We start from the raw sequence: 14680 nt of genomic DNA, 5'->3' as shown, positions 1-14680 counted from the left end.
TATTAATACGTCAGCCGATTTGCAGCCAACGGAAATTGTGAAACGCGTGGCCCCGCGATAACCAACCGAGAACATTAATTTTCGATATTGCCCTCGTAAATATTCCCCGAAACGCAACTATTCCCGACGGTTTTCTTCGCGAGATTGAAACGTTTTCCTTTTTTTTTTATTCGACGCGCGCGCGACCGGGAAGCGTGAAAAGGGGTTTCAATTTTTTCGTCGGACAATTTTACGCGATGTATCATCGCCCGTGTCTTCTATTGTGACGCATAGGAATGTTTCTGGGTGGTGCAAACAACCATAAATCTCGAATGGACACTATTTCTCTTTCACAAAGTGTGTATAGAATGTAGAGACTGCGATATTATTTGTTTTTGCTGGATGAAAACATCCCTTACATACAGTTACACTTGTATTCGTAAACTTGTTACGAATTTTTTCCCTAATTCATTTTTTTTACTAAATATTTTTATTACACTGCCGTTTTATTTTTATTTAGAATTGTAGTTTTTTTTTCTTTAACATTAACGAATGAGTAATGCCTAATTACAAAACTGACAGAAAAGTATACAGAAATCACAACAAATATGTTTTTTTTCTCAATCGGTCACCCATCCCAAATTTAACCGCGCTCAATGCAGCTGCACTTCAATGATCGAACGAGGTCCAATATTTCCATCGTTCCATAACTGTTGACAATTATTACTTTTAATTTCTTCGAATATAAACCCTTAAAGGTCTCAATGTATGAAGAAATGGACTTATTTTCTTCACTTATAGTGTACGAATACAAGTGGGAGTAACTGTATGTACGTGATTCATTTTTTATTTACTAATTGGATTCGTTTGAAGTTTGTCGTTTTCTTTAATTTCTTGTACGTTCTATTATTCTATTATTTAAATTTATATAGAATTTACATTTACACCTGAAGAAGACCATCGAAAGTTAAAGGTGTTTCGAGCTGAAATAAAAATTCTGATAATTAATAAAACATTGAAGCCATCGACTTTCACGTTTATATAAATTCTTCCTGTCGCTTTCTTTTTTTTCTCAGTATTTCTAATGTGTGAAAACCGACTTAAACATCAACGTTAAAGACATAGCAACAAACGATATTTTGTAAATAATTTGTACAGGGGGAATTTATATCATATTGCACTCCCTGCCTCCATCCCCTTCCTAATCTTTCTAGAGTTAATAATAAGCAAGACTTCGTTCTGAATTGCCTCGATCGTTCTATTAGGCAGCATTCTGCCCCCCGGAACTTTATCACGGACAAAAGCATTGTAAATAAAGAGTCTGAGGAAGTCGCGGACAAGGGATTAAAGGAGACAGTTAACTACGAGATCCCTAATAAACTCGTAGAGAATTTTATAACCTGCGCAACTAAACGTTCCTCGATCACTTTTTCTGCTGTTTCGTGCAATTTTTTTCCAAGTACCATACCTGTGCGATTTTTTTTCTCCGTGTAATAGATAGACGTGGCCAAATTAATCGTGCATCATTTTATAAAAATACATTGCATCAATGAATATTTTCTATACTTTTCATCAGCCTTAATTTAACGTTCTGTGGGATTGGATCGTAATTTATCTTGAGTATCCGCAAAATTGAGAAGAATAGAAATGTTCAACTTACGAATCATATTTAAGATTCATTTTAAGAATCATTACTGTACAGTGAGTCTCAAAATTATTGTCACAAGTCTACAGTTACAAAAGAAAGTCTCATTAGAAGTGTTCAATTTACGAGTCATGTCTGAGGATCGTTTTAAGAATCATTACTGTACAGTGAGTCTCAAAATTATTGTCACTGGTCTATAGTTACAACAGAAAGTTTCATTAGAAGTGTTCAATTTACGAATCACGTATGGGAGTGCATTTTAAGAATCATTACTGTCCTAGTGGAATTATTATGTAGCTAGACACTTATTCGAATTTATTTTAATAATATCCAACCGTGATACTAGGCCAACTACAGTAATAATCCTTGAAATGAACATCGATAGAAATGTTCAACTTACGAATCATATTTAAGATTCATTTTAAGAATCATTACTGTACAGTGAGTCTCAAAATTATTGTCACAAGTCTACAGTTACAAAAGAAGGTCTCATTAGAAGTGTTCAATTTACGAGTCATGTCTGAGGATCGTTTTAAGAATCATTACTGTACAGTGAGTCTCAAAATTATTGTCACTGGTCTATAGTTACAACAGAAAGTTTCATTAGAAGTGTTCAATTTACGAATCACGTATGGGAGTGCATTTTAAGAATCATTACTGTCCTAGTGGAATTATTATGTAGCTAGACACTTATTCGAATTTATTTTAATAATATCCAACCGTGATACTAGGCCAACTACAGTAATAATCCTTGAAATGAACATCGATAGAAATGTTCAACTTACGAATCATATTTAAGATTCATTTTAAGAATCATTACTGTACAGTGAGTCTCAAAATTATTGTCACTGGTCTATAGTTACAAAAGAAAGTTTCATTAGAAGTGTTCAATTTACAAATCACGTCTGGGGTTCATTTTAAGAATCATTACTGTCCTAGTGGAATTATTATGTAGCTAGACACTTATTCGAATTTATTTTAATAATATCCAACCGTGATACTAGGCCAACTACAGTAATAATCCTTGAAATGAACATCGATAGAAATGTTCAACTTTCGAATCATATTTAAGATTCATTTTAAGAATCATTACTGTACAGTGAGTCTCAAAATTATTGTCACAAATCTACAGTTACAAAAGAAAGCTTCATTGGAAGTGTTCAATTTACGAATCACATCTGAGGATCATTTTAAGGATCACTACTGTAAGTTTCACAATAACGATACTATGTTCGTCGTGAGGTCTAATATATTAAAATCAACAGTGAAACAAATCAGTTCTTTTTTGCGAATATAAACAAAATTAAATCGTGTACATTTAAAAAATCACATTAAAATCGTACGTCAAAGCAAAGTACGTTGAGCAAATAAATTTTTCGAACCGTCCAATAATTGATACAAATAATTCTCGCGTTACTCGTATACCCAGTAGCGAAATAAAGTCGCCCAATTTAGCGTTAAAAGCTAAATTACGAATTCACAGGGTCCGTGTTTCCTTGGAATGCGTCTACACTATAATGCGTAGGTAGATCTTTCCTTTTTAAAGGGAATAACCGGTCTCGTATCGATCCTCGCGAGCAATATCGTTCGCTCGACATGGCCCTCGTATCCTCGCGTATCTTAAGGGGTCCCCTTAGGACACATCCTCCTTATCAGTGCAAGTACACCCGCTATAAACGTCTCACCATCCTTTGCGCGTTATAATACGCATGTAACCTCGCGTTTCAAAATTTTTATTCAAGACTTAAAAGGGCCTCGACCATTAACGCGCCTCTCTGAAACATTTTGCCCTTAGGCCTGGATGCGAACCAGACTTTCATCAAATGAAATGGATATTCGAGGACGCGAGCATGTGTTGCTAGGCGCCTAAGTGTCCGTGGAAGTGCTGTGAATACTTACAAGTTTGCAAAAGTGAGACTTCGTTAAAAATCTTACGTTAGAGCCATGCTTTGCTCGTTAAGGTATGGCATAGTATTAATTGTAGGAAGACCGAGCTGCGATGTCGAACACCGAGGGGAGCTCGACCAACCTAACTACGGTTTCCCATTTTTTATTGGTAATTAAAAGAAAATTAAAAACGATAAAATTGGAAATTACTCGTAAAATAAACTCGACTCGAAAATTTCTTTTGTCTACCGCTGTAATTTGTTTAAATGGTCGTGAAAACAATTTTAATATTGTTTGTTTCATCCTTGAATCACTTTCCGCCATTTTGATTGAAATCTCAATTTTATTATTTCCTTTGCGTTGCATTTGTAAATTCTTTAGGTATTTATTTATTAAAAATCAAAAAATTTAATGACTAGTTTATTGATCGTCTCAAATTAAATTACGAGCAGAACTATAAAACTGTTTCGTTCGAAAATTATTTCGCGAATTCGATATTTCGAATTTTGTATTCTCCAGTTGCTCACGTAGCCAGTTTCCACGTATCTAGTGACGTTCCCATAAAAATATTCGCGTTCTCCTAGCTGCAGCCTCCACGAAGCGTGATATTTCTTGGAAACGTGACGCTTTCATCGGCTGATTCGTCAACAAAGGGGATGGAAAGCGTAGTTAAATAGTGGGGCGCGAAAGACAGGCACGTCATACTCGTTTTTACACGGTCGCCATTTTACGTTTTGCTGCCACGCGCTGGTTGCAGCTGTCCAACTATTTTACAACGATCAAAAATATTTTATAAGCCAATTATTTCCACCCACAATTTGTGCTTTGCATTTATAAATTGTATTTGTTAGTTGCACTCGTAACTTCTATTCGTCAGTTGTATTTACAAATTCTATTTGTACGTAGACTTAATTTTACCTTGATATGTACGTTATGTATTAACTTACAAATATAAATTGTAAACACAACTTATAAATGCAAGATACATAACTCTAATTAAAATACAAATTATATGTCAATTACTAAATAAACGAACAAGATATAAGTATAAATCAAACGCAGATCGTGAACAGTAAAACGATCGTATCGAAACCATTTTGTTTCACATCGTCGAACATCGTCGAACATAATCAATCGTACCAAGAATTCAGTTTGATCGTCTTCGAAGAAAATTCGTGACACAGTCGACTGAATATTGACCAACGAATTGAAAATTTAAAAGGCGTCGGGGCAGAAAATTATTTTTTCCGTATTGTCGAAGGGTGGGGGGAGGATCCTAGTTAGCGAAGTTTGTATCACCCTTCTATCTCCGACTGCGTTATTCAAAGAGAATCTTGTGCTCGCCGAATTCGCGGCACCCTTCGTCACGACGGGAAGAAGAGTACGACGACGCTTGGAAAGAAAGAAAAAAAAAAAACGAAAAAATATATCCGTCGAAGGGAACGGTGCGCGACACGAGTACGAAACGACCACCAACGAGTCTTTCTTCCTCCCACCCCACGTCGAGCTCTCGTTTACCAGCGTTTTCTTTGGGCAACGTTAACGCCCTCGTGAGGTTTTCTTCTTTTTCCCGGCCACGGTCTCTTCTCTCTTGTTGCCCTCCCAGCTCTGCACCCTTTTCACTCTCGTTTTCCAGCGAAAGTACGCGTTTTTGGCACGCGATCCGGTTGCATGCTTACGAAAACTACGCGATGGAATTCCCGTTTGGAATTTCGACGACCCGCTAATAGGATGCCCCGAATCGTTTCCCGTTTAATTTGCAAACGTTCGCGTGGCACGCCAGGGAACTCATTTTTATAATTTTAGCCAATGTTTATGCGGGAAACTGATGGAGAAAGTGAATCGTAATAAAGAAACAAATTGCTAGTATGTATAATTAAAATTAGTAATTAATAACTGAATGCAAAAGTGGAATATATATTAAAATGCAGTAAATTTGTAGTAATATATTGAAAAATAATAATCTTTATTTTCTGTTATTTTCTTCGAACAGTGAATGGTGACAAAGAAATAAATAAATAGTATAATTAAAATTCATAATCGTTATATATAGAGTGTTCAGTTATTTCTGGGAAAAATTTTAATGGGAGATTCTAGAGGCAAGGATACTAATTTGTTGATTGAGGCTTCGTTAAAAAGTTATACAAATATTTTCGATAAAGAATTTTTTTCTCGAAAGTACGTAGGATTTCGGAGGTATGTCTGTTCACCAAAAATGGCTGTAATTGACCTCTACAACTGAAAATAATTTTTTTAGGTCGATTTGAAAAATTTTTTCTTTCGTCGAAACTTTCAGCACCTATTCGAATTTTTTTCTTGAAAGTGGATAGGATTTCGGGGGTTTGTCTATTCACCAAAAATGATTGTAATTAACCCCTGCAACCAAAAATAATTTTTCCAGAGCGATTGGAAATTTTTTAATATCTTTTTAAGGAAACCTCAATCAACAAATTGATATTCTTGATTTTCATCTTATTTTGGCCTACAGTATAGGAAACAGGAATCGATTTTTATGATCCCAGGAACTCGTATATTATGTCCTTTCATAAATATACGTTGTGGAAAAGGTTTCCAGTTGCCCTTTCCTAATTTAGATAACACAGTTATTCCTAACACTATAATTACTGGATGCCTGTCCGTTGTATTGGTATCTCGAGTCGAAAACACGAAACGCTTTCTATCCTCTGTAGTTTTCGTTTTGATTCGCCGCGCACGGAAGAAGTGGCAGTACAGTAAGACCTTTCCAAAACAAACAGTTCTCAGAAAGAGTGTTTCGCCCAGATCGTGGAACAATAACATAGGCGGCCAATGGCCGTGACGAGATAGTAACCTCATGTTTCAGCACTCGTTCGTTGGAAATGACGAATACTTCTGGTTATACTATCTTTGTTTAAATTACTCATGTCATCGTTATCGATCATCGTATTAACGGTACGTGTCATTTTAACCTGTTGAATTTTATAAAATTTTCTACGAGACTACTTTTGTTTTCAGAAAATTGAATACTACTTAATTAAAAATTTGTAATTATTTTTGTCACATTTATTTTCCTTAACGTTTCACCGTAAGAATTAATTTTTGTTGGTTCTGAATGAAAAATAATATCATCTATTTCAAGTATTTGAATTTTGGAATATTCTAGATATCTAAGATTGTACAAATTGAAATTATTATAACTAAAATTATTTCTGATAACGAATAGAAAAACTTTGAATTATTTAAAATTAAAATCGAAGTATCCCATTAGAACCAATATTCTTCTAACGATTATTATAAAAATTTGATTAAAAGAGTCCATTCCTGTGACCAAAATAGAGTGTAATCCATCAATTTAATTAAAAAAAATTAATAGTAGTAAATAACTTCAAGAATAGACCTTTCTTCCTACCCCAATTAATTTTCAGTTATAATCGTAAAAGTTACAAGAAGAATCAATACTTTTAAAACGATTATTATAAAAGTGTGATAAAAAGAGCCCATTTCTGTAACCAAAATAGAGTGTAATCCATGAATTTAATTAAAAAAAAATTAATAGTAATAAATAACTTCAAGAATATACCTTTCTTCCTACTCCAATTAATTTTCAGTTATAATTGTAAAAGTTACAAGAAGAATCAATACTTTTAAAACGATTATTATAAAAGTGTGATAAAAAGAGCCCTTTTCCGTGACCAAAATAGAGTGTAATCCATGAATTTAATTAAAAAAATTAATAGTACTAAATAACTTCAAGAATATACCTTTCTTCCTACCCCAATTAATTTTCAGTTATAATCGTAAAAGTTACAAGAAGAATCAATATTTTTAAAACGATTATTATAAAAGTGTGATAAAAAGAGCCCATTTCTGTGACCAAAATAGAGTGTAGTCCATCAATTTAATTAAAAAAAATTAATAGTAATTAACAACTTCAAGAATATACCTTTCTTCCTACTCCAATTAATTTTCAGTTATAATCGTAAAAGTTACAAGAAGAATCAATACTTTTAAAACGATTAGTATAAAAGTGTGATAGAAAGAGCCCATTTCTGTGACCAAAATAGAGTGTAATCCATCAATTTAATTAAAATAATTAATAGTAGTAAATAACTTGAAGAATAGACCTTTCTACCCCAATTAATTTTCAGTTATGATCGTAAAAGTGACAGGAAGAATAAATTAGAATGCAACTTTTGCACCATTCGTTAGCAAAAGGAATGCTGAGAACGATGTTGGGCAATTTGTGGCACCTAATAGCCAGCGTAATCATAGTTGGAGGTATCGTTGAAACGAGCCGAGAAACGATTTCAGTCTGAATGACACTAACGACTCTATCGAGACGTTGTTTTCTAAATTGATCTCTTTGTTCCAGATTGCCGTCTCCGTACAATAAGCAGTCGGCCGTCGGTGGGGCAGGTGGCGGACCCGGCGGTGGAACCAGTATACCTTTACCTGCCACCGTAGCTGCCACCAGGAGGTGTCCCCCGGATAAAGTTAGGCCAGCACCAACACCGACCCATCAATCGCAGCTCGGTAAGTTCACTATCGTTTTACCCTTCGTGAGAAACTTTGGAAAGGGTCGATCAAACGCAGACGCGGTTCTTTAAATAACATTATCTTCAACCACCCTACCTCGAGAATTTGTTTTTCAATTTTGGTAGAATATTAAACTCAGTCATGGTATGTAACGAGTTCAGAAACATTTTTATTTGGATTTTTTAAAGAATTGGAGACTTTGGCGTAGGATTGTTTTTGTTTTAGAAAAGTTTGTTCATTCAAATAATGATAATTCTTGAGTTTCCTAGGCTTTGAACCCCCGAATTTGTTTTTCAAATATTTTGGTATGATATTAAATTAAGTTATGGTACATAATTACTGCAAAAATATTTTTATTTGGATTTTTTAAAGGATTGGGGACTTTAATGTTGGCTAGATTTGTCCTACAGAAGTTTATTTATTAAAATAATGATAATTCTTGAGTTTTTTTTGGCTTTGAACCCTTAAATATGTTTTTCAAATATGTTGGTATGATATTAAATTCAGTTATGGCACATAACGATTGCAGAAACATTTTTATTTGGATTTTTTAAAGGATTAGGGACTTTAATGTGGGGTAGATTTGTCCTACAGAAGTTTATTTATTAAAATAATGATAATTCTTGAGTTTTTTTGGCTTTGAACCCTTAAATATGTTTTTCAAATATGTTGGTATGATATTAAATTCAGTTATGGTACATAACGATTGCAGAAACATTTTTATTCGGATTTTTTAAAGGATTAGGGACTTTAATGTGGGGTAGATTTGTCCTACAGAAGTTTATTTATTAAAATAATGATAATTCTTGAGTTTTTTTGGCTTTGAACCCTTAAATAAGTTTTTCAAATATTTTGGTATGATATTAAATTAAGTTATGGTACATAATTACTGCAAAAATATTTTTATTTGAATTTAGTAAATAATTGGGACTTCGATGTGGGATACTTTTTGTTTTAGAAAAGTTTATTTATTGAGATAATGATAATTTTTTAGCTTTTGAGGCTTTCATCCCCTAAATTTGTTTCCCAACATTTTTATATAATATTAAATTCAGTCATGGTACATAATTATTGCAAAAATATTTTTATTTGGATTTAGTAAATAATTGGAGACTTCGATGTGGGATAGTTTTTGTTTTAGAAATGTCTATTTATTGAGATAATGATAATTTTTTAGCTTTTGAGGCTTTCATCCCCTAAATTTGTTTCCCAACATTTTTATATAATATTAAATTCAGTCATGGTACATAATTACTGCAAAAACATTTTTATTTGGATTTAATAATGAATTGGGGACGTCGATGTGGGGTAGTTTTTGTCCTAGAAAAGTCTATTTATTAAAATAATGATGATACTTGAGACTTTTAGGGTGTTGTTGTCCAGTAATGTATCCAATAAACGTAGAAGCATTTTTATTTCAACCCTTTCGTCCCTTGAATTTTTTTTTCAAAGATTTTAGTATAATATTAAATTCAGTCAAGGTATCCTACGACTATAAAAATATTTTTATTTGAATTTAGTGAAGAATTAAGGACATTAATGTGTAATAGTTTTTGTTCTAGAGAAGTCTATTTATTAAAATAATGATGATTCTTCAGTCTTTTGGGGTTTCACCCCTTGAATTTAGTTTTCAAACATTTTGATAAAATATTAGTCATGTGAGTTATTCTGAGAGTGAATAAAATGAAAAATTGATGGTACCATTTTCACCCTTTAAGGGTTAAATGTAAACCAAAAATATGCGAAAAAATCCGTTACAAAAGTGTCATAGTTTTCGTTTTTATTCCAAAGAATACAAAATTTGACCAGACTAGAATAAAATCTTGTATAATCTTGTATACTATCATTATGTTTCGTAAAATCCGTCACAAAAGTGTCATAGTTTTCGTTTTTAACCCAAAGAACACAAAATTTGACCAGACTACTCCCTCAAGGGAGGGTTGAAATCTTGTATAATATTGCAGGGTTAATAATGGGTCCGCTATTTGATTTATCCAATCGCTGCTGATTGAAATAGCGATCGAAACAGAATTTTTTAATTAATCTCGAAGCTCCACAGGAAAAACGCGATCGAGGTCCGTGGAAAATTAATAAACTCCCCGGAATAAAATTGCGAGAGCGACGCGCGTAGCATCGCGAAAGGGGAAACCCGGAGCTTTACGCGGGAAAATGAAAGCAAATGTCAGAAACAGATACTGCACGCATTAAAAGATTATGTCTGGATATTATTTCGTGGCGGCTGTTCGCGGTATCCTAGCAGCTAATGGAAAATGACTTTCCATTAAAACCAAGTTGTCCGAAGGAAACAAAGGGAAGTTACAAAACAATATCGCTGCTTCTGCCGACAGACCCTTGGCTTATCACTTCTCATTTCGCCAAAGCATTTCTGAATTATATTCTCGTCTCGTAGAACCTCTACGAACGCTCTGATCAAACAGTGCTCGTGGAACAAACGAACTGAATTTTTCAGTCGATCTGTTATTAAATATTTTTTAAATTATTTGTGGCGGGAACAAACTCAATTTTTTTAGGTTCATTCGATAGAGCAATTTCGATAGGTTGGTTCTGGAATGTTTCTATATTTATTTTTATTGAATAACATTGTTCATCGAGAAGCTCACGTATTTTCTAAGATAAGAGTACTCCCATATTCCCAATTATTTTTTAAACCAAAATAAAAATTGGTTTTCACACACTTTTCTAGAATAGAAGTTTAACTTAATCCGTTTCTAAAAAGCTCTCAAATTACCATCGTTGCAATAGACTTTTCAGATAATAAATTAAAAGATTCGATTTTTTTAAGGTTTTGGACCAGAACACACCCTTAAAAAAAAATCAATTCTCCTTCGAAACGACTTGAACCCTCAGCCTAAACGCGTTTCGTAGCTTGGTGACGTTCTTAGCACCCCGAGCTTACTCTTTAAGACACAAAGATTCGACGAGGGTGTCAAGCGGCATAGTAGATTCGGTGGCACGTTAAGAACACCCCATTAGCCATTAGCGCCGTGAATGGCTTTTAACAACCCTTTGCGCATTTCTGGCTGCCGCGAGGATCCTGGACCACCACCATGGAAACTGGCTTCCATGGGGGTACGTGTCCCTTTTAAATATATGGGCTCTCTTGCCCGTGCGTCGACCTTGTTCTCTCTTTCCACCCCTCACACTAACTCACCCTCTGTTACGCGTACTCGTGCATTATTACACCCTCTCCATCCTCGCTACGCATACACCCATCGCTCATTCTATTTCGCGTAGATACACGCAACATCGTTCGACGGAAGTGCGCTCTATTCGGGGGCCCATATGCGTGTATCTGAGCCTCGATTACCCCCGTTTTGTGCTCTCGTGTCTCACGAAACCCTCACTGGAGGGAGGAGATATCAAATTCTGGTTTTTTGGAAAAACTTTGTAACAGAAATTGAGTCGTAGATCACCTGATATTTTGGATGAAAATTAATCGCGTTTGAAATTCTTTATTGTTTACTATAAAATATTCGAAATAAGATCATTTCGAAACGATTTGGAACGACACTTCTGAATAGTAATTTTTCAACAAGAAAAACTTTGTAACAGAAATTAAGTCGTAGATCACCTGATATTTTGGATGAAAATTAATCGCGTTTGAAATTCTTTATTGTTTACTATAAAATATTCGAAGTAAGATCATTTCGAAACGATTTGGAACGACACTTATGAGTAGTAATTTTTCCTAATAATTACTTCTATTGCTTTGCCAAAATGCCCCTTAAAATTATGAAAAATGGAAGCTCACTTCGAATCACTTATTTCTCATAGAATATGACGGGTGACACGACTTTTCACTAAGAAGTTAAACAAATTAAAAAATCTCAAGATTGAATGTTAATAAAAATAAATCTAGATAGGACTCTTGAATTTTAACGCTGTAAAAATAAGTTTTCTGACAAATTGTGAGTATACTAGTTTCCAATTGTCCGAAAACAAAGTTTCGTTTTTGGTGGACAATTTGGGGGATTTGGCAGTCGATGTATTAAAATAAAATAATTTCAAGGTAATAGAAAGACACTCGTGAATAATAATTTTCCAAAAACGTTATCTTTACTGCTTCATCGAGATATTCGTTTCTTAAAGTTATAAAAAATAGAAGCTAATATTCGAAGCACTTATTTCTCATTATAGAATATGTCACTGAAAAAAATCAGGAAAAATCAGAGGTTTGACATGTTTCGAATAAAATGGTTTCGATGGAAGGGTGCTCTCGAGGGCTAATTTTCCACCCTGCAACAGTCCAAATCGTTATCTTGACTGGTTTGCTAAAATATTCGTTGGCTAGATTTATAAAAAATTGAGGCTTATGTTTGAACCAACCCTCGTCCATACGCGAAACTCTGTTAGGCTGGGCGACAAGCACAGGCTGATAGCGAACGTGCACGAACACACGCCTATCGCGTACAGACGACGATATTACCTACATCCACGATGGGCACGAGGGGGTAGCTAGTCCGCTACGAGATGGGGTGGCACCCCATAGTTTATACTTTACTCTCAACTCCCACGTTTCCAGGGCCACCTCCAGATGTGCACGCCGATTTACAGCGGTTCCCAACTCGCGGGAAACTTGAAACACAAGCTCACATGGAACGAACTTTTAAAAAATTTATGTACAGTATAATAATTTAAAATTTCATATCTCGAATCAAACTGTAAATAGTGGTTCTCAACTTGCAGTAAACTTGAAACACAAACTCACATGGAACGAACTTTTAGAAAATTAATAAACACTGTAATAATAAACGAAATAAAATTTTATATCTCGAATCAAACTGTAAATAGTGGTTCCCAAACTTGCAGTAAACTTGAAACACAAGCTCACATTTTAACGAACTTTTAGAAAATTAATAAACACTGTAATAATGAACGAATTAGAATTTTTATATCTCGAATCAAATTGTAAGTAAGTAGTGCTTCTCAACTTGCAGTAAGCTTGAAACACAAGCACCCATTTCAACGAACTTTTAGAAAACTAATAAACACTGTAATAATAAACGAATTAGAATTTTTATATCTCGAATCAAATTGTAAGTAAGTAGTGGTTCTCAACTTGCAGTAAACATGAAACACAAGCACCCATTTCAACGAACTTTTAGAAAATTAATAAACACTGTAATAGTGAACGAATTAAAATTTTATATCTCGAATCAAACAGTAAATAGTGGTTCCCAACTTGCAGTAAACTTGAAACACAAGCACCCATTTCAACGAACTTTTAGAAAATTAATAAACACTGTAATAATGAACGAATTAAAATTTTATATCTCAAACTGCAAATAGTGGTTCCCAACTTGCAGTAAACATGAAACACAAGCACCCATTTCAACGAACTTTTAGAAAATTAATAAACACTGTAATAATGAACGAAATAAAATTTTATATCTCAAACTGGAAATAATGGTTCCCAACTTGCAGTAAACATGAAACACAAGCTCACATTTTAACGAACTTTTAGTAAATTAATAAACACTGTAATAATAAACGAACTAACATTTTTATATCTCGAATCAAACTATAAATAGTGGTTCTCAACTTGAAACACAAGCACCCATTTCAACGAACTTTTAGAAAATTAATAAACACAGTAATAATAAACAAATTAAAATTTGTATATCTCGAATCAAATTGTAAATAAGTAGTGGTTCCTAACTCACAATAAAGTAACTAATGGAATTATTGTCGTGGAAATGTATTTTCTGTCGTATCGTGAACATCCACATTCTTTATAGCTTCTTGCGATGACGTAACCGAAATGCATTTTGACGGCGATGAAATATGCATTCGCGTTGTCGTATAAATTATGGAACTGTCTTGTCGAAAGTTACGTGAAAGGGTGAACAGAGGCGAAGATACGAATACGAGATGGCGCATTTTGTTTTCTTTTTATCTCTGAAGTTACGAAATAGTCGCAGATAAGAAAATGGGAGGAAAAGCTAAAGGAGATTTCCACGTTAAATATAAATAGAAATCTTTCAGACGCGTAAAATCTTTTCAGTTTCAATTTTTAAAACAGTCGACAGAGGAGCCTTCACGTGGTTAAAATCGCATAATCTTTTGCGATTTTTATATTGCGATTTTTGCTATATTTTCCGTCATAACTTAAAGAACAACTATACAAAATTTTATCCATCTTGGAGAAAAACAGTAGGGGCTGCATGAAAATCACAAACACACAGATTTCAAATTTTACAGTAATGAATCCCAGTTTTACCGTAGAAAATTCTACTCCATTTTTCCCCAAGTTTCTCGAAACTAAAATCGAAATTGAAATCGTGGAAAATCGTCAATAGTAAATTTAACTTGTGCCTTTGAGCAAATTATTACCCTAGAACGGATTTATTCAACGGAAAATGGCCGCACGAGTCATCTTCCGTCACTAAAAACTCGCGGGGGCGTCTCGTAATCTGGAAATAAGTAAAAAGCCGCGATAATGAATCAATTCGTGGGGACCTTTTGTCCCCCTGGTTTCTTCTCGAGCCTCAAATACCGAAAATATAGATTTTAAATTAAAATAAATTTTAATGTATATTCAAAGGTTACTAGATAAAGTAGAATGTATACAGGGTGTTCGGCCTCCCCTAGGAAAAATTTTAATAAAGGATTCTAGAGGCCAAAATAAGACGA

At 34.0% G+C, this 14680-nt stretch overlaps 1 protein-coding gene across 5 annotated transcripts in view; it reads left to right on the top strand.

The window, feature by feature from the left end:
• The window catches only part of Sick (sickie), a 423876-nt gene that overhangs the window by 180783 nt on the left and 228413 nt on the right, over positions 1 to 14680 (top strand). For all 5 annotated transcript variants that reach the window (XM_076771991.1, XM_076771990.1, XM_076771989.1 and 2 more), the window contains one exon: positions 7863 to 8023. In XM_076771991.1, the coding sequence (XP_076628106.1) occupies positions 7863 to 8023 (161 nt within the window). The remainder of the gene's footprint in view (positions 1 to 7862; positions 8024 to 14680) is intronic.

This window comes from Colletes latitarsis, chromosome 8 (assembly GCF_051014445.1).
Source record: "Colletes latitarsis isolate SP2378_abdomen chromosome 8, iyColLati1, whole genome shotgun sequence".
Lineage (NCBI taxonomy): Eukaryota > Metazoa > Arthropoda > Insecta > Hymenoptera > Colletidae > Colletes > Colletes latitarsis.
Note: the sequence above shows the minus strand (reverse complement) of the source record. Positions and strands in the feature narration are given on the sequence as shown.